Genomic DNA, 20956 nt, shown 5'->3' on the forward strand with positions numbered 1-20956 from the left:
GTTTTGCAGCACATCAAGACATTGTTACTGCAGAAACCTAACTGAACCTCCCAGGTGGACTCTTTGAAAGAAAATATCTCTGAAATGTAAAAAAAGAAAAAAAAAAGTTCAAAAAGCTCAAAGCCAATATATATATATATATATATATATATATATATATATATATATATATATATATATATATATATATATACAGTCTGGTTATTATATGCACACTACAGTTGTAGTAGTTTTACAGGTGGGGAGTTATAGTTGTGTGTTTTGAAGAAGGTATTTACATCCTAGAAAGGCTGCAAGTTCTTCATCCCACAGTCTGCTATTTCAGATCCCTGAGCAAGAGCCTTAGCTCCATAATGCTCTCCAGGTACAGCCCAGTGGTGCTCCCTAAGGGAAGGGTTAAATGCAGAGGACACATTTCATTGCAATGACAAATAAAGATTATTATCATTTTGAGGATTGGTGGCCTTGTGGTTAGGGAAGAGTGCTTTTGTCCTGAGAAGGCTGCAAATTCTCATGTTCAAATCCCACAGTCTGTCGTTTTGGGTCCCTGAGGAAGACCCTTAGTCCCAGAATGCTCCCCTGGGTACCTGAGTGGCAGCCCACTGCTCAGGAATGGGTCAAATACAGGGGCCAGATTTCAATGAAATGTCCAAAAATTGGAATTACAAATAAAGATGATGATTATTATTTTTTTGAGGACTGTGAAGATGGACCACACAAAAGAATCAGACAAAAAAAATAGTTTCAAGCACACAAATCGATGCATCTTAAATATGTTTGTGATCATTATTAGTATTTTCTCTAAATATTTTTTATCTGAATGAAATACAATAATGTTCCTAATAAAATAACTATTTTAACATACTTCTGTTATTCTGAAACCAGGATAATTCTATGTGAGATTTAGCTGTGAAATAGGAATAATGCTGTAACAGCATTCCCCTTGGGTAATTATGCATCATAACTAATATATCTATGCCAGGGGTCACTAACATGGTGCCTGTGGGCACCAAGTAGCCCCTTAGGACTACTTGTGGTGGCCACAATCCACCAGTGAGCAGCATCTAAAACTTTATTTTATTCTGTTACTCTTCCTGTTTATTCACATTTACATTTATATAGATTTAAAAATGAAAATAACTATAACAAAGCATGAAAATTTAATTTTACATAAAGCCAAAAGGAACTCTGACTCTTCTACTTCAAAAGTCAGTACTGGTAGCCCACCGTATCACACAACACCAATGAAGTAGCGCTCAGTTTCAAAAAGTTGGTGACCCCTGATCTATACAATTCAAGTTCTATGGTATGGACCAGAGACCTGTCTAGGGTTTACCTCGCCTCTTGACCAATGGCTGCTGGAGTTAGGCATCAGCCACATGCAAACTTCATGCAGAAAGACCCCAAGCCAGGAATAGAACCTCTTGCTTTAGTTAACCTTTGTTTTAATCATTGTTAATTACATTTTTACTTGTATTTACTCACAAGCAGCTGAAACTAAAGTAAGGATCTTTTATATAAGTCTGTGGTGAACACCTAAAAATAAGATAAAGGTTCAAATGTAAAGAGTTTTATTTTGAAAGCAGCAGGATATAACTTCCTGTGATGTGTGATGACCATGTGGGCAGCTTAGACTCCTATCATGAAATTATAGCCACTGATGACCCAGAATCCTGATGTTGTTGGTTGATCTTTACATAGACATGGAGAAGTAGACACTGCATGGGTGTCCAAGTCTCGTTGCTGTAGTTTGAAGAACCTTTTTGAGGAAACAAATGTGAAAATGTCTCCAGTGTAAGACGGTTCTGCTCCAAGGGTTCCAAGTTCTGCTGTGGTACCACAAAGCCTTAGCAGCATTAGGCTCTTCTGTTCACATCAGATGGTAAATCAGTGGATAAATAAATTAAGTAGAACACAACACTGGCCACTTTATTGGGTACACCCTGACAGTACTTGGCAGAACAAGAACTGTCTTATAACACACATCCAACAAAATGTCACAAACATGCCTCAGAGATTCTGGTCATCATGGACTTGCTCATTTTTAATTAAATGATTTTATCAACATGTGTGTACCTTCTTGTTCCCTCTGTTCTCAGAAAGTGTTTTTTGATTGTGCCTAAGGTCAAGAAACAGACGGTTGGTGAGCTAGATTTTTCATTTTGGGCATCTAAACTTTGGAAATGTCTTTCTCTGGATGTCAGACAGCTATGCTCTGGAGATGCAATGCTAAAAACACTCTAGTTTACCCTTTTATTTGTTGTGAGATGTATTTGTTTTAACTTGTTATCTTGTAATTTTTTTAAATTCATCTATATATTTTCTGGTCTGTTTTGTCTGTTTGTACAGCACTTTGACTGAAGGTGCTTTACAAATAAAGGCATTATAATTATTAAAGGTATTAAGTGATGCAGCTGCAGATCTGAGGGCTGTTTCATAAAACAAAGATAAGGGATTTGTCAAGGTTTTGTTTACCGATGAACTCAGGACGCACACACGGGACTAAAAGTTTGAGTCTTTATTGAATGAAGTATGCTGGGTGATGAGTGATGAAGACCGGAGGTTCAGGACTGCAGAAGGTCAGGGATGAATGTGATGGCAGGAGCTGACGGCCCGGAGTGAGAGAGAGTCACGACTATCCAGGCAGCAGGGAAAGCTTAGTACTGCTCGGCTAGCAGGCCCCGTAGCCACAACAGGTTAGCAGTTCGTTGGAGACACCAGGGCACAGAGCAGAGCCTTTCCAGGATGGCTAGTCCAGTTAGCAGTTCTCTGGAGACACCAGGACACAGAGCAGAACTTCTCCAGGGACAAACAGCAAAGTAAGAGTCTATAGAAAACTGGCAGGACTAACCTTAAAGAAGAAAAACAAATCTTCCAAGGCAAAAACAGGGACTGGCATGGAGAGGTGTGGAATGATGACGGCCCAGTGCTGAACTGAAGGCAGAGGGAGGTTTAAATAGAGCACTTCACAGGTGGAACAAGGGTCTGACTAATTCACTGGTAAATGATTATCAGGTGTGACTGACTGCTGAGGAGGTGAAGTGAAAATTGACAGAAAATAACTGATGACTGAAAACTAACAATAAATAAAGTCAAACCTAACCCAAAAGAGATGAAAATAACAGAAAAACAAAGCCAAACCAAACTCAACCATAACAGGATTGAGGATTTTCCCGATATCCTGGCTGAATTAAGCCTTTATTCAGTTTCACAAAAGCACGAAGTTTAGTTAATCCTGGTGTTTAATTTATTCATTGGTCACACTGAGCAAAAACCAATGAGTTTTATCAATTATTCTGTTTCCTTATCTGACTGTTTTTTATACATTTTATGAGCCTACATTGACACATCACTGATACATATTAGTATTCAGTCAAGTATTATTATTATTTTATGATGGTAGCCTTTATGATTATTAACTTTATTATTATCCATGGGGGCATTGTTACTGTTAATTTGTGTTTTTGAAGGCTGCTGTTTAAGCCTTTAATAGACTATTGCATGTGCTGAGGGAATTAGATAAATGGCTGATGAAGAAGCAAAAGGTCAATAAAGTTCTGAGTTCCACAATTTTCCACTAAATTCTGCAACTCTAGAGGCGCTGTTTTGCTGACTTCTGAAAAAAAAAAACATATTTCCCTCAGTGACTTAACAACTGTTACTGAAAAGAATATTATGTTATTTGATATATTATTACCATGAACAGGTAATTTCATTGCATATCAGGTATCCTTTATTAACTTCTTTCAATTTATTTTAGTCTACGCTTAATGTTCTAAACGCAAACAATGTTTATATTGATAATCAGTCTTTCTATTAAAAGTTTATATAGGACTGATGTTGTTTTGCAAAATCTGTCGCTGAAAAGTTGAATCCCTGTGCTGCTTTTCTTTCAGAAGTTATGGCGGGGTCGGCAAAACAGCGCCCTCTAGAGTTAAAGAATTGAATAGATCAGAGAAAATGGTTTAACTAAAAAATGTTGCCATATAAGTAGCTGCAAACAAATGTGTTTTTTTTTTGTTTATAATAGTGCCAGTTTCCTTTCTTGAGTATGATATGCTTCAGCTCCTCACCAGCCTTCATCAAAAGATGTTGGTTGTTTGGTTTAAGGTTTGGAGCGACTCATCCGTAGCATCAGTGACTCTGTGATCGACCTGATGTTTTCCTGAAAAAGCTGGGGGCGCACATTTACCTGAATTACTAAAACCTGGCTTGACGTAGTCGGACCTCCTCAGTCTGGATTGGCCTTAGTGAAACGGATAAAGCCAGGATGCTCTGATCACATTAGTTAAAACTTGGCTTTATCTCTTATCCTAGATTTCTAAATTCTGCTTTTGTGAAACAGCCCTCTGATGCAACAGATGTGTTAGCTCCTTGATGGCAATCTCCCACAATATCCCAACATGCTCTGTTGAAATCTGGAGGATTCATTGCAGTTCACTGGCATCCACTGAAGAGCAGTGAACTCAATGTCGTGTTCAAGAACCAGTTTGAGACGATTTGAGTTTTTTTCACATACTACATTGTTCCACCGGAAGTAGCCATCATAAGATGACAGTGTGCACTGTGGTCATGTGAAGGCCATAAAGAAGTTGTCCCCCACACTATTACACCACCACAACCAGCCTAAACGGTTGATACATGGCAGGGTTGATCTCGTTTTGACCTTTAGAAAATCATCTTCACCACATGGAGATGCCTCAATAAAATAATTTGCTGCCATGTGATTGGGCTGGTCACTACTACACTACTCCGCAAGCATTTGAATAGGTGTACCTTTGACAGATAAATGTACATAATCTAAAATAAATATAATACTTACTGTGATGTGTAGTTACCTCCTTTTTGTTCATAACAACTGAAATAATCAGGTTGGTCTACTTGGATTTTTACTTTGGTTTTCTCCTGGAACTAAAGATTGATTTAAACGTCTTCAGGCAGTTTTACATCTTGGATCATGATGGTTGTGTTATCAGCATTGTTCATATTATAAGACTCTATAGACAACGTCCTGAAAAACATCAACAACTTCTGAAATGAGACCTACAGTAATTGTCTTTAATAAACTCCCTTTGTCCTACTAAGGATGCTGTCCTCACTGTAAACAACTTCACATTTACATGCAGTAATAAGCATATACTCCTAACAACGATTTTAAAAGCACATATAAAGAAAATTAATTAATTAGAATAAAATAAAAAGCACATTTATACTAAGAGAAAAGTTAAAACTGAATAAAAACTGAATAAAAAACTGAATCCATTTATCCTCATTGAAAACTAAAGTTAATCAGGTTATTCTGTGTGTTTTTAGAGTTAAATTAAGGTTGGTTGAAGTGTACATTGTGTTTTATAGTGACTGTTCCTGTGCTATTTTTCAGGGGTTTTCAGTTTGTCTCAATGATCACTTTTATTAATCCTTAAATTAACATTTGTTTTTAGTACAAAAATTATTTAAACACAATCTAAACCCAGTCTTAGTGCAAAAAAAGTGCAGCTGTTATCAGAAAATGGGACAATATTTTAACTTAATAAAAATCATTACTAAGTGTATAATCGTGTGACTTTTTTTAAACAAACCCTTTTATCTACCAGAGACAGGAGGAGTGGCACTAAAATACAAGCCGGCACATTTTCTTATAGCTGTTTTTTTGTGTGTCCAAGTTTGCTTCATCTTGTCATGTCAGTGGTTACAAATGTATACAGTTGACAGACAGGAAAGTCACAAATAATATAGTAGTTCAGAGGTTCAGATCATCTCTTTCCATTTCCAGGATGATCAAATGTTGTAATAAAGCTAGCAGAGCATAAAGGCGATGTGGTTTTGAGTCCATCATCAGAATAGCGCCATCTAGAGTCACAGCATCTGATGGTCACGGAACTTGGTGCAGGAATCTTTGGTTTAACAGGGACCTCTGGTGGCAACAAACTGTAACTGCAGTTTCTCCAGCATCATATTCTGGGCTCATCCACACTACTATTTAATTAATTCATGAATGATCAAGGAAAGCATAATAAATGTTAGAATTGTTGTTTTTGTAGCGCTTCTCTCCAATAGGGGTGGGTTAAACCCTGAACAGGTCACCAGTTCATTATGGGGCAACTGAGAGAGAAGCAACCATGCCACAAGTCATACTTAAGCTGTCAAAGCCTAACAGTTGTGTTTTTGGACCTAGAAAGAACCGTGTGACATTGTCTAAATTTACACCAGTTAAAGGCAATACGTTAAAAAAACAACTTGGGTATTTCTGCAAGGTAACAGTAAGAACCAACCACCACTACCATGCAGCCAGTTTTCATTACAGTAAAAAAATAAATAAATAAAAATAATAATAATAATTAATTAATTAAAGATGGGTATGTTTGTTTGGGAGACCTGGATCAGATTTCAGGGCTCATTTGAAACAAACTGGAAAACTGTACATTTTTAGTCTTAGACAGTTTTTGGATCTGTGTTGAAGGAATTATAAACAATGACTGACTTCCTAGAGTTATTGAATAAGGAAACGGTGGAGTGATGAAGTTCCAGCACTTTTATTGTGAAACTGAGCAGAGATCACATAGATGGAAAGTAATCGGACCCCACGGTCCCGCTGCAGTCTGCGTCTGCCTGTTCCTGCCCCTCCTCATTTTGAGCTCTCCCTAATACTCCATAGTGGCCTTGAGACAAAATAAAGACAGTCTATCCTAGACAATCATCATCCCGCACAGTATCTAAAGCATTTGGCCTTGCAATCATCAGGCCCGTGCTTACATGTCTGAGTGGCGTGAGGCCAAAGTGACTTCAGAAAAAAGCAAGGATTCATCATTAGTTAAAATGTGCGTGAAATAAATCCAGAAGTGTTTACAATCCTCTAAAAATGATAGAGAAACACTTTCAATCTGCAAGACCAATCAGATTGACCATTTTCTCTGTCTCATCATGTGAAAACACATCTACAGCAGTTATTTTAAAACAAGGGAAACTTTTAATTTGAAAGTCAAAATTATAACAAACTATGTTTCTTTTTAATCTTTTTCCCATGGTGTCATGGTTTGGTCATCCAACTCTGAAAGAGAAGAGCTCCCTTCAACAGGTTGTGACACCATCATCTGGACTGATTATCTCCAACAATAAGTCTCCTCCCAGGCAGGTACAGTGGATAGAAATGTTTGTTTTAAATGACAGCAAGTCTCAGCTTCTTCCCTCTGGAAGAAGATTCTTAGTCTCTAATGTTTGACCAAATATTAAAAAAAAACAGTTTGTTCTGTTTGTTTGTTTGTGGTCCTATTGGCTTCATCAGGGCGTGATCTACAGCTCTCACTGGAGCGGTTCGCAGCCGAGTGCAAAGCGGCCGGGATGAAAATCAGTGCCTCCAAATCCGAGACCATGGTCTTGAACCGGAAAAGGGTAGAGTGCCTTCTCTGGGTTGGGGAGGATGTGCTGCCCCTAGTGGAGGAGTTCAAGTATCTTGGGGTCTTGTTCACGAATGAGGGGAGGATGGAGCGGGAGATCGGCAGGCGGATTGGTGCAGCGTCTGCTGTGAAGCGGGCGCTGTACCGATCCGTTGTGGTGAAGAGAGAGCTGAGCCAAAAGGCGAAGCTCTCGATTTACCGGTCGATCTACGTTCCTACCCTCATCTGTGGTCACGAGCTTTGGGTCGTGACCGAAAGAACGAGATCCCGGATACAAGCGGCTGAAATGAGTTTTCTCCGTAGTGTGTCTGGGCTCTCCCTTAGAGATAGGGTGAGGAGCTCAGTCATCCGGGGAGGACTCAGAGTAGAGCCGCTGCTCCTCCACGTCGAGAGGAGCCAGTTGAGGTGGCTCGGGCATCTGGTCAGGATGCCTCCTGGACGCCTCCCTGGAGAGGTGTTCTGGGCACGTCCCACCGGGAGGAGACCCAGGGGAAGACCCAGGACACGCTGGAGGGACTATGTCTCCCGGCTGGCCTGGGAATGCCTTGGGATTCCTCCTGAGGAGCTGGCCCAAGTGGCCGGGGAGAGGGACGTCTGGGCCTCCATACTGAAGCTGCTACCCCCGCGACCCGACCTCGGATAAGCGGAAGAAGACGGACCGACGGACAGTTTGTTCTGACTGCTGTTATTGAACTGAATAAGATGAAATTATATTGCCACTATTGCCATTGTATTATAATGGTTTAACCAGATTTGATTAAGTCTAGATTATTTCAGTTTTATGGGTTTTACTCATAAATGGGCTTCAATACTTCCCTAACCTTATTGAAAAGAGAGTTACATTTAAGTCAGCTTTTAGTTAATTCTTAAAACTGTTTCATGAGTTATATATAAATGTTTTTGTAAGGATTGGATATTTCTGAATAAAGGAAAATGTAACTGGTTGTTGTAGTTGTACTACATCTTTATGGTACGATATTATTCCTCTTTCCAACCTTATTATCCTCTTTTGAAAGATTTAATTATAAGTTTACTCGGTTGTTCTTTATTTTTCTCCTTATTCAGTCAGTAAAGTAATTAGGGGCATTTATATATTCAGCAATGATTTAAAATTTAAAACATTGCTTTCAATTGTAAAAATCATTATAAGTTCTTTTTACTTTATTGTGAATAATGTAATGGTCAGGAAAAGCATGAATAAAATAAATAAAATCCAGACCTCTGGATACTGCAATAAATAATAGTACAGAGCCAAGATGTGTTCACAATCCACTAAAAAAAGAAACTTTTTCAGACTAAGCATTTTCTCTTTCACATCCACTTGTTAAACCACGTATACAGCAGTTTTTTTCCTCAAAATGACAGAAACCTTTAATTTTAAAGTCAGAATTATACCACACCTCCTTTTTTTCCCTCAAGTGAAAATGAAAGTTAAATGGGCTTTTATACTTTTATCCAACCCGGAACAGGGGACTTTTTATTTCGTGACCTTGAATCAATAGGAGCGTGGATTTCGAGTTAACCTTTGTTGTTTTCTGTAAAAAAACAAAAACAAAAAACTGTTTCAATGAGGTATAAGAAAATCTTTGTGTAAGGATTTGATGTTTCTAAAAGTAGGAAGATGGAGCTGCTTGCTGTGATCCTTCTTTTTTATGGTAAGATAGTATTTCTATTTCAAAGCATGTTCTCATTACCGAGCTTATTATTATTATTATTATTATTATTATTATTATTATTATTGATTCGAACCAACAGGAGGGCTCACGTCTCACCTGTGCTAAAATATCTCCCCTGTTGTGTATCGCGTCCAATTTATAATCAGTTCGGACTTTTCTAGTCCTACATCTACAGCCTCCTGCTTACATCTGAGGTCGTCCTGTAAATGGTTCCAGTTCCGCAAACCTGTTTTTTTTTTAAATAGGGGCGACTTTTCTTTCAAACATGGTGTTCTCCTTTCGACTATGGAACGAATTTCCTCTTGAGCTGCGATCTGGACTCAGTAGATGTGTTTAAAGAAATTCTGAAAACCTACTTGTTTAGACACGCATTCCAGTCCCAACTGACCCAATGTTACCACGTCTAGTACTGTCCCCCTCCTTCTTTGCATTCACTAAAGTAATTACTGGGTGTTTTTAAGCTAAATATCGGGCTTTTGCAAACTGTAACACAGACTGGCGGCCAAATGTCGCCACAGTCGTTGGTTGCTGGCGGGACTCAACACGGACTTTTACCGCAGTTTTAAATAAACGCTGTTCTTCGGCCGCGGTAAAGTTAGTTTTATGTTAAAAAGTCTCAGCCGCCTTGGATCGCTTTTCACGGCGTTTCACTGGAATCTGTGGACCTGCTTCTGAAAGCAGTGGTTCGCTTAGGGACCATCAACAAACTTCAAGACGCTCGAAACACGCAGACAAGAAAAAAAAGTCATCACCTTCCAGATCCTGCTACCCAGTGAGAGGCGAGTCCAAATAAATGCTAAGTTGTGTTACTAAACCAAACTAGGGCGATGAACCAATTATAAAATATTTTATAACGTCAGTTATTTCATATTACTGTTTTCATGGAAAATTGGACCTTTTGTCATTCTTGCTTCCAGGCCACATGTCATGAAGATCCCAAACACTGCCTGATTTTGCAATAAGAGGGGACTGATGAGAAAGCAGTTTTTCCTTTTTTAAATTATCTTAATAGAAAAAAATGATTTTTTTTCCCCCAATTGCTTTCAGGTGATCTATCCCTTAGACTCCAAATCAATGCTGAATTGTGTTACATCTTTAAACAACACAAGTGATCATACCCCATGTTACAGTACATACATTATATGCATTTGCTACATTTTACTACACAAAAAAATATATTTCTGGACTCCAACTATTTACCTTCCCACATTACTTAATATAGTTCTGATTTAATAATTCATTTTCTTGACATACATTTCTAAATGCCATTCTGTGCCCTGCGACAGACTGGCGACCTGTCCAGGGTGTACCCCGCTTCTCGCCCATTGATATGCTGGAGATCGGCACCAGCACCCCTCGCAACCCCATGAGGGATAAAGCGAGTAAGAAAATGGATGGTTGCATGGATTCTGTGCCCTTTAACAAGGGTTCCCAAACTTAACAGACCGTGACCCCCAAAATCACAGTGACAGAAATTGACTCATTGCTCACCTGTCATGTTTAAAAAGCCACTGCTTAAAAAATACAGCAAGCAAATCTGCTACTGGCTGTTTTAAAAGTCACAAAAAGTTGCTAGTTGAAGCATTGCAGAGAAAATGGGTTGGGTGATATAAAGTTTTTGGCTAGAGGATTGGGAGATTGTAATACCAGATGATTTACCACTCTACTACTTTTCCGGAAAATGAACATAAAAACACAAAATCAACAAGCCATTTGTGCTGTTTGTATATTGGAATGATGGGATCTTTATTTCGGAGGGTTACATCAACATCCATGTTACATCTATCCTGCAGCTTTTCTCCAGTAAAAGTCTTTAAATATCATGATACAGGCCATTTCTATCAGGTTAACTGATATTAATCACAGATGAATTTGTTTTAGAGCAGAAACCTCATGATTAATAATAATGAATTATTATTGCCAACTTCTGAGCATAACTTGATGATGTACTATACTTTCTATACCCAAGTATCAGTGTAAAGATTTGTTCATCCTGTTAACAAATGAGATTTCTTATTTTCTATGATTTAAAAAATCTTATTCTTGAAACATGTTTTTCTGTTCAATCCCATAAATAATCTTGGGTAATGACTGGTTTTAGTGAGAACTCATAGAGTTGATTTAAGGTCAGGTTTTGGCATGTAGTCATAGTTTGGCAATGTTAAGAAGGAAACATCAGTGTGTGGGTGTGCTGGACCTGCTGGACCAGTTTCTTTCCAATTCCAGAGAACTCACTGTGAATCAAACCAGAAACTAACCTGAAGGGGACAATGTGTTTTACACAATGGTAATAAAGGAGAGTCATCAAACTGATTTTATTATCCTAAACCTTAAAAGGTTTTTCTGTAGATAAATGTCCCTCCATGAATGTAGGAAACACTTACAGTCCCCTAATTCTGCAACAATGTTGTTTTATTTTAATTGGATTTAATGCCTTTCAGTGTCCAATATTTATTATGTGACAGTTTTTATATTATTATTCAATGTTTTTTGTGTTTGTTTATTGCTTTGTGTTTCCATTTTGATCATTTCTGGTTTATTCATTATTAAGTTCTTGCCATATTGGTTAATTCCTTTGTGTTCAGTTTCTCTTATTTCTTGCCTTCTGTGCATTTTGCTAAGTCTCTATTTTCTTTCAGGTTTGTAGATCCATTTTATTTAGTTCAGCCTCCTCTGTGTTTAGTAGTCTCTGCCCCTCAGCCTCCCTGCTCTGTATTTCTACACAGCAGTTCTTCAACCCTCTGATTAGACTCATCTGGTTTCCATGTCTCTCTTCACTCTCCTCAGCATTTAAGCTCCTTGGTTTCCGTTGTTCAGTGCTGATTTCTCCCAGGTTTCCAGTCACCGGGCTAAAAGTTAGCAGTTTTTTTACACTTTAAAATAATTAAAGGTATACTATGCAACCGGGGTTGATTTTCCAGCAAGGCTCCCCCTAGAGGGCGAAAGTAAAAGTGCACTGTCGTAAATATGCTCAGCTGTTCTCCTGGTTTCTCCGTCAAGCCAGGCGCGGTTGTTTTGAGCTTAGCAGACAGGCGAACGCAACGAAAAGTCGAAAAAACGGCAGTACAAACAATGACTAACACAGTGAAAGTATGAACATGCACACAGAGAGAGAGAAACCATTCCAATGTTACTTACGATCGCATCAGCAGAAACGCGATGTGCGCCTCAGCCTTGCAGCCTTCTTTCTCTTTTAGCTCTCGCCATTCGGAAAAAGCTTGCCCGATGTTCACCCGTGTACGACTCCTCTCTCTGCCCAGAGCCTTTTCCTCTTCCTTGCCTGCTCCGACATGGGCTTTCGCTGTTTTCTCGCTGGTTCCGCCATGATAACTGCACAAATCTAGCAACGAGCATGCCTTTCACTGGGGGCGTGTAGCAGTTCTCGCCGTAAAGCAAGACCGTCTCTCACGATGCACACCAGACTTCTGAGCCTGTGTGTGCGGGCCGAGTGCTCCTGCAATTGCAAGTACGGTATTTCCCCCACAGACCACCAGGGCGGCCAAGAAAACCTTTGTTCGACCTGAAATGACTCATTTAATCATCCAAAACGGTATGGAACACATTAATTAAACTGAAAAAATTAAATTAAACTGCTATAGATTGGGGGTTTAGTAAAGCTGGGTCATTAGGACCTGGAGGACATGGGGTGTATACAGAATATGAGGACTGCACTAGGCTTAAACTCTTTCAGTTTTATTGAACCCCCCCCCCCCCCCCCCCCACCACCACCACCAAACATCCCCCCCAATCAATCAATTAGAATTTCATGCATCTGGTCCCCCCAGACATTTACGCAGGATGTGCTGAGATGCTATAACAGACAACTCTCTCTTTCCTCATCATCTCACTCGCCCTTGTGCTACCTCTGGGTCAGATTTATTAAATATTTGTGCCTCCGAAACTGAACAGCATGTGCAAAAAGACACACAGCACAATTTACAAACACATTGAACTTGAAACACGCAGAATGTTCTTATGCTGTTCATTACGTATGATACAGCCTGTTTTTGGGCTGTATCATACGTAATGACAGTGGGTAGCACTGTTGCCTTTCAGCAAGAAGGTTCTGGGTTCAAATCCAACCCTGGGTCTTTCTGCATGGAGTTTGCATGTTCTCCCTGTGCATGCGTGGGTTCTCTCTGGCTTCTCTAAATTGTCCTGAGGGATCAGTGTGTGCGTGAACCTGTCCAGGGTGTGCCCCGCCTCTCGCCTGGTGAACTCTGGAGATAGGCACCCGTTGATAAGATAATCCCCTGGAACTTCAAGCCAAAAAAGATTGTCTAGTTACCTTTGAGATAATTTCACAGAATTTACTGCTGGTATGAGTGTATTATAATTATCAGTTTATTGATAATAATATCATAATATCTGGCATATAAAGGGTGTCTTTGGTAACAGTATTATGCAGAAACATACATGGTGTTTTTGTAGCATTATGTCCTTGTAAAATCTTAACAGTATACGGTGTCAAAGTAACATTTAGATCAATGCATGCTATTACAAATATTCATACCACTAATTGTCATTAGATTTTGCTAAAAGCCATTCACTGTGGAAACAGAGAACCCTTCCATCCTGGTTCACCGAATTATAGTTTCTTACCGATGCACAAATTTCTCTTTTTGTTATTTTTCTCTTTCTAATTAACAGGCCTAGTACTGGTTTTGGTCTTTAGAAATTAGTAATAATAATAATAATACTAATAAATTTTATTTAATAGCGCCTTTCAGAACAATTAAAGACACTGTACAAATCAAGCGACCAAAAAAAAAAAAGAAAAATGAACATGCATGATTAAAAGTCACACCGAACAGAACGGTGAGTAAGCATTCTTGAACAGATGGGTTTTAATTTAGACTTGAACTGGTAAAGTGTCAGTATAAGATGGGAGAGAGCTCAGGAGTTTGGTAGCAGAGACAAGCAGGAGGAATAGTGAGGTGAATGGAAGAGGAGGATCTAAAGCCCCTTTTCTATCGGCCTTGCTCGATTTGCCCCCCGCTCAGTTTAGTTGTCAATGAAATTTGTCTTATTTTAACCCTTCCCTTAGGGAGCTATCAATGCACCCGAGGAGCAATCTGGGAATAAGGGTCTTGCTCAGGGAGTCACAGTGGCAGTCTACGGGGATTGAACTGGGTACTTGCAACCTTCTCAGCAAGCGCACTTCTCTAACCACTAAGCCACCACTCCCCCATAAAACTTGGTGGGGTTAATTCTTCGACTGGCCTTAAATGCCTGGAAGAGGGAAAAACCTCCTGGGGTTGACTTTAGATGCCACTTGCACGCTCCACGTCTTTTTTGCAAACATTGACACTTTGAAATTTTAGACCAAAGACACCTGACAAAAAACTGAAAAAGATCAGTTTCTCTTCAAACATATGTCTGATAAATTATCCATCTTATCACAAATTTGTCAGGAGAAAGGAAAATATATGTTTGAAGAGATACTTCCAAGAGAATTTCCAGGTATCAAAAAATCTGAAACCTCAGCTTTAGGTTTCTTCATCATTAAATCACACACCTCTTATATTGTTCTAGGATCCCTTTCTTTCCAACTTCCCTCCTGTGTGCCTCCTTGCTATCAATAATCTTGACTTTAAGTTGTTTTTGTATATTTATCATTAATTCTATTTCTTCCTTTCTGAAAGCTCTTTTTTTCCATTTCGCAACTCCATGTATTGGATGCCATCCCCACCGGCCTGCATCTCAGTGATCTGATGGGGAAATCATTGTAAATGCATGTTTGTATTGTCAGTCTCATGGTATCATTGCATTAATGCAATGGTTCTCAAATGTTTTTTGTTGTGCCACCCTTTTAACTATGGCAAAAATAATATCAAGCCATTAATATCAAAGATAAACTTCAGTTGCATTAACTTATGTACTTTTTTGGAGTTTATTAATATTATTCATCACACTACTGACCGTTGGTACAGACCAACCAGCAAGGAGTGCTGTTGTTACATTTAGAAGGCTTGTTTTTTGTGGATTAAAAAAAGGTAAGGCTTTTCTTGCGCCCCACCTGCAGTATCCCACTATTATATAAAGCCCTGCATTAATGACATCTCCAGTTGACTGACAGGCTGCATTCCAGTCTGTAGCCTCATAACAAATTTGCAAAGCTTCTTCAGCTCTTTGTGACAATCTACTCACAGTTCTTATTTTAATGAGGAGTTGCGTCGCTATAGTTACACATCATAACCACTGTCCAAAAGTAATAAGATAAAAGTAAAAACTAAAATTTGTTAAAGAGATGTTTTAGTCAGTGAATCGAGGAGGGCAAGCGTTAAAAAGTATAAATCACAAGAAATGTACCCGAGATAGCGTTAAAGTTAGAGCTGCCACCATAGATGAATTCTAGAATGATGCTTTAAAATCATCTAATCAACCCTGGTTAACTGGAGAATTTATAAAAGGGTTTAATTTGTTATGTGTTTGTAAAAGATGTGAATTCACAATGCATAAATAAAACTGTAACAAAGTGAATCAGGTAACAAAAAAATCATTAACTAATTTGTTTCTCTGACTTCCACGTTAACATGATCTCATTCACTGATGAGCCGAAACCCACTAACACTCTTTAACCACCCTGAACTATCTCTAAACAATCTGAGGTCAGCAGCGTAACTCTACATTAAACATAAAGAAAACATTTTGGATCCTGGACAGATGCAAGTACCGCAGAAAGTGACTGTGATCCAAACATATCTCCTGGACTCCCTGAACTGGGAGCATCTCTGGAGGATCTGATGGACTCGCAGGGATGCTGGCACCGTTGCTCAGCTTCCCCCATTAAATACAGCACTGTGGCTCACTCAGTAAAATCCTGGTCCGCTCTGCTGACTTGAACAGACCAGCGGATTAAAGCTCCTCCTGTTTAATGACGTGGTGAAGCCGTTGTCATGGTTTATGTATGCAAAGAGCACAGCGACCAACACTGCACTGTTCAGGTGGACATTTTGCAGGAATCACGTTTTGTGTAAACGCACCTTAAGACTTTAACAATGTATGGTAATTTCCTTATTTTAAACCATGTTTGTCATTTTTGTCTTTTCAGCCTCTCAGTATTTGTTGACCATGGGAGAAGAGGTTTTTGAGGGGGCAGAATTAGTTGTGCTTCCGTGCCACTACTCTGGTGTAATACCAGAGGTAAACACCTCAGTGATTTGGAGCCGCAACGATCTTAAACCCCAAACTGTCCATTTGCGGCGAAAGGAGGATGATCTTTGTGGACAAAATCAACGTTTCAGTGGCCGAACATCAATGAAATCTGATGCTTTAGACTCTAGAGACTTCAGCCTCAATCTGAGAAATCCTCGTCTGTATGACAGTGGTAACTACGTCTGCATCATCAGTGACGGCACAGCAGAAATAACAGTGACTGAGGTTCAACTACAGGTCAAAGGTCAGTAAAATTTAAAAAGACTCTTATGTTTCTTTTAAATTCTGTAATGAATTGTGATCAGAAGATGAACCCGGTATTCAGCCAGACACTTGAGTTTTATGCTTAACAGGATTTATTGGAGTGATGACGAGGGAGGATCAGGCAGGTATACAGAAAACAATCCACAGCCAGGTACAGAGCAGACATCCAAGGAAGGCAAAAACAAAAACTGATAGGAACTGGGCAGACTCAAAAAATAGGCAATGGGATAAGGACAAGAAATCAGACAGGCAGATAAGAATGCTGGGAAACTCTTACCAGACAGGTAGTGATGTTACGTGATGTGCCGAGGCGTGTGTCGAGTAATGGAGGGGGCGTTCCCGTAAAGCGCCTATAGAAGCTTGCTTCATTTAGGGGAGGAGCCGAAAACGATGACGGCCGAAGCCTCGCTGCCCGGCTGTACCACGTGACTGCTTCGGGAAGTGGCTCAGAGTTTGCCAGATGACCGGTTCATTCAGAACCAGTCATGGCTGCACGCTGGATCATAAAACAGTTCTGCTAACCAGATGCAGTTTAAAACGCCACTTGGTATGTTTATAAGTTTCGTTTTTATTAATTCTGCATTTTCTAACTACATGCACCGTATTTCTGTGCCTCAGCGCTTGCTCCACTTCCACCCCCCCCCCCCCCCCCCCCCCCCCCTTTCCCTCGGAGCAGGTGCTTTTATCACCTTTCACCATTCAAAATGTGAATCACTACGTTTAATGTACTCACATCGGTAGCAACGTGTGCCAGTTAAAGTTAGTAGGAGCGTTACTAGCTGTGTTTCATGCTTATTTGTTTTTAACAACGTAGAATCAGTGGCGCTTCGGTGGGCTGCTGCCTCGCGCTTTAATTCAGGTGCGCACTTTTAAGGGTCATTTTTAAGAACTTGTAACATTAGGGGCTTCATCTCACATCTGTCAGTCCCCCTGTTCCCTTTATAGGAGCCCTTTACAGTATTTAGTTATGCATTTTCCCCGCAGCGCACCAACGGGGGTAAAATCCGTCCACCGCACCGCCGCACTGACGAGAGCAATAGAAATTTGACTTGTCAGCTTGGCGACTGACTGAGAAACCTGTCGCTGTGAAAGATGATGATAATGTTATAAACTGCAACAGTCTAGAAGTACATTGAGCTGAAAGGAGGGAGACATCAGCAGCTGGATCGTGCGTAAAGAACCTCTGTGTGCTTCAGTGTTGCTGCTGCTAAGGAATGGGTTTACCGGCCTGCAGTTACATGTCTATTGAAAACTCATCCAACCCAGTTCCGGATTTGGTTGCAAGTGAGAAGACATTAATCAAGAGGTAGAACTGTTTAAATGCATATTTAATTCATCAGAAGTTAAATATGGAGACAGAGTTTACATTACCAATCAAGATGATTTCACCGCGCGGTGGATAAGTCTGTCTGAATTAAGTTTGGAAGAACATCCTTTTTACTATAGTGACTGCCCTCCTCTAAATTAGGGAGGGAGGGGTAATCTGGTTCGAACAAAGAAAGTCTTCTGGCCTGACCACCTCCCTCGGGGGCCATAAAACTCTGTTTATTTTACGCTGGAGCAGGGGGAGACAGACACCACTCTGCTTTCCTCAGTAACCCCAACTAAGATATATTTTTTAATTCTTAACACTGCTGAGGGGAAATTGTTGACCATAATCCCCCCCCCCCCCCAAAAAAAAAATTAGCATAATCTCACTCTTAACTTTTGATCAAAGTTGAGAGGTCTGATTATTACACACCATGCCATATCACATGACACTACTATTTTGGGAATAATTACACACAGAGAATACATTCAAACAATGTTTTATTATACACATATGTGTATACATAATTTATGTAGACAAATGATTTCGTCCTACACCTTTTGTGAAGTCATTCCCAAGAGCCATAATAGACAAAAAGATCAATGCATCACACGTGTTAAGATACAGCTGGCTGTGATTATACAGCTGGCCAGTAGGTGGTGTCGTGTGCACATGAAGCTCCAAGAAATGAACCCTTTCTCGAACCAGTTGGCTCAAGTGGTTCAATGCGTCATGAAGCTTCATCTCGCCATCACTACAGACAGGTGAATGAGAAAAGAGACATGAGACCATTGGGACGTGAGACGAGACGTTCTGGCAGGGAGCGGAGAACTGAAGCAGGTATAAATAGGCAGGAGAACAAAGAAGAGAGGGAAAGCTAATTAAGCAGAACAGGTGGAAGTAATCAGAAGGAAAAGAAGTGGCTGACAGACTAACAGGACAAGTGGCAGGAAACAGGACAGAACTGGGGTCCGTTCTTCGTACGTTGCTTAAAACATCCAAGATCAAATGAGACATCCAAGATGATTTCATCCGGCTAATCCTGATCCGGCTAATTGGGTTCTTCCAACACACCTGTTGTTTACGATTAGTATGGCTGGATTAAGTTACCTGAGACAACTGCGCGTTCATGCGTTTGTTTAAAAGGGGAAATGTATCGATAGTAGAAACAATGATCAGCAGTGCTGCTATTGGCTGTTCAGCATGGCCAAAGAACGCCCACAGTTTTTTTCCCAGCAGAACAAGAGCTTTTAAAAAAAGGTTATACCGAATTTGAGTCAATTAAAACGACAGGGGACACCTCAAAGTCTGCTAAAGCCAGGAGAGAGGGCTGGCAAACAGCAGCAAACAAATTAAATTGTAAATACTGTCCATGATAGATGTTTCTATCACTTTCTACAGTATGTATTTTTGCATTTTAATAATTTCATAAGTACTTTGTTCTTTTATGTCAGAGCCTCCATGGGAGCCACTAGAACATGGGGAAAAAAGTGAAGTACAAGAATATTCTACAAAATGATAGCCTTTAATTATTATACTGTATTTTAAAAAGCAACTTCTTCCTCTTTATTAAAAGCCACTGTTAAATTATGTGTTTGTCTGTTTTTAACAGCCACCAATAAGAAGGCTGGAAATAATCGGGTTCTTTTTACTTTTACATGTTTAACCCTTTTTATTTTTCTTTTTTTTTTCACAAAATGACTCAAGGTGCCCTCTGTTCCCTATATTAACGGCATCTTCAACAAAAGAAAAAGTATTTTGACTGAAAAAAATACAAATTAAGAGGAGAAATTGAACTCCACAACGTGAAAAAGAGAAAAACTGCACTAGAGATCGAGTTGCTTCAAAAGGACCTTCAGAGTAAATTCTAATACACCATTTTACACATAGTAGTATTACTGATTTCACATAACTATCTCTTACTGCAGGCAAAAGATGACTTGCTGACTTTTCTTTATAAATAATTGTTTAAATAAAACGACAGGAACAAAGCATTATTTGTTTCGTCTTTTATTGAACATAAAAAAATGGTGTTCCACAATTCTGTCCCTTCCTCTGCCACTAGGTGGTCCAAGTGCGCTGGCTAGACAGACTTCCCTATCTCCTCCGCTACGATCTAATCCTGTTTACATGAAATAAACCTGCTCGGGAGCAGGCTCAACTTTGCGCACATGTTGCTATGACAGCAAGTCCGGGATGAGTTTCGAAGAACCAAACGATCCAAGATCATGCCAAATCGGTATGATTTGGCATGATATATGAAAGCTGGGGAACAGGTGAGCAGAGTAAGAACTGATTAGTGGCAACAGGTGGAACTGGTCTGGGTTGATGACTGGTGATTGAGCAGATTGGATAGTGGCAGATACTTCTAGTCCAAAACAAACCTACAAATACCTATATCATGACACATAGGTGTTATAAATTCCAACATGGCAAAATTTAAAAGCATCTCAGGTTTCAATGCTGAAATGCACATTTGACAAGAAATGCACAAAACAATGCTGTCAAAATGAGGCACAAGATCAGAGCCTCTGAGAGGCTCACCAGGTCCAGGTTCTTCAATTCTTCCTGATGTCACTCAAGGAGACAGGTGTGTGGTGGGAGCCTGCTAGAATAGAAACGGCTAGCTAATCAGACATTTTATCATCCGTTCCACCACTTCGTTCCACTGGCAGAAAGTGTGGGAATTGTAGGAATTTGCCATAAAAAATGTAGGCAACAGTCAATCGACTATGAAGGCTACATCTAAGCTGATGATCCAACAAACCACACCGTAGAAGATGGCTGATGCCACCACAGAGTCAAAGAAGGTGTTCAGGAGCACCTCCCGCAGTCCAAAGACCTCAGCCTCCTTAGCAGGTAGAATCTGCTCTGACCCTTCCTGTAAAGAGCATCAGTGTTATGACTTCAGTCCAGTTTATGGTTCAGGAGAACACCAAGGTACTGAGAAGGGTCCACTATCTCCTCATCAGTTCCCTGGATGTTCCCCTGTGTCAGTGAGGTGTGTCTGCGTCTGCAAAAGTTCACCACCAGCTCTTTTGTTTTTTTTTAATTCAACACCAGGTGGTTCTGCTGGTTTCCAAAGCTCTGGATCCACTTTCTGCATCTGACTGTCTGATAACACTGATTATGGCAGGATCATCAGAGAGCTTCTG

At 39.9% G+C, this 20956-nt stretch overlaps 1 protein-coding gene across 1 annotated transcript in view; it reads left to right on the forward strand.

Annotated features, from left to right (window-relative positions):
- The first annotated feature begins 8846 nt into the window (after positions 1-8846).
- LOC105922876 overlaps positions 8847-20956 on the forward strand; it is a 32264-nt gene continuing 20154 nt past the window's right edge. Inside the window, exons 1-2 of the mRNA XM_036139676.1 lie at positions 8847-9049; positions 16125-16472. Of these exons, the coding sequence (XP_035995569.1) occupies positions 9016-9049; positions 16125-16472 (382 nt within the window). The 5' untranslated portion in view covers positions 8847-9015. The remainder of the gene's footprint in view (positions 9050-16124; positions 16473-20956) is intronic.

This window comes from Fundulus heteroclitus, chromosome 7, assembly GCF_011125445.2.
Source record: "Fundulus heteroclitus isolate FHET01 chromosome 7, MU-UCD_Fhet_4.1, whole genome shotgun sequence".
Lineage (NCBI taxonomy): Eukaryota > Metazoa > Chordata > Actinopteri > Cyprinodontiformes > Fundulidae > Fundulus > Fundulus heteroclitus.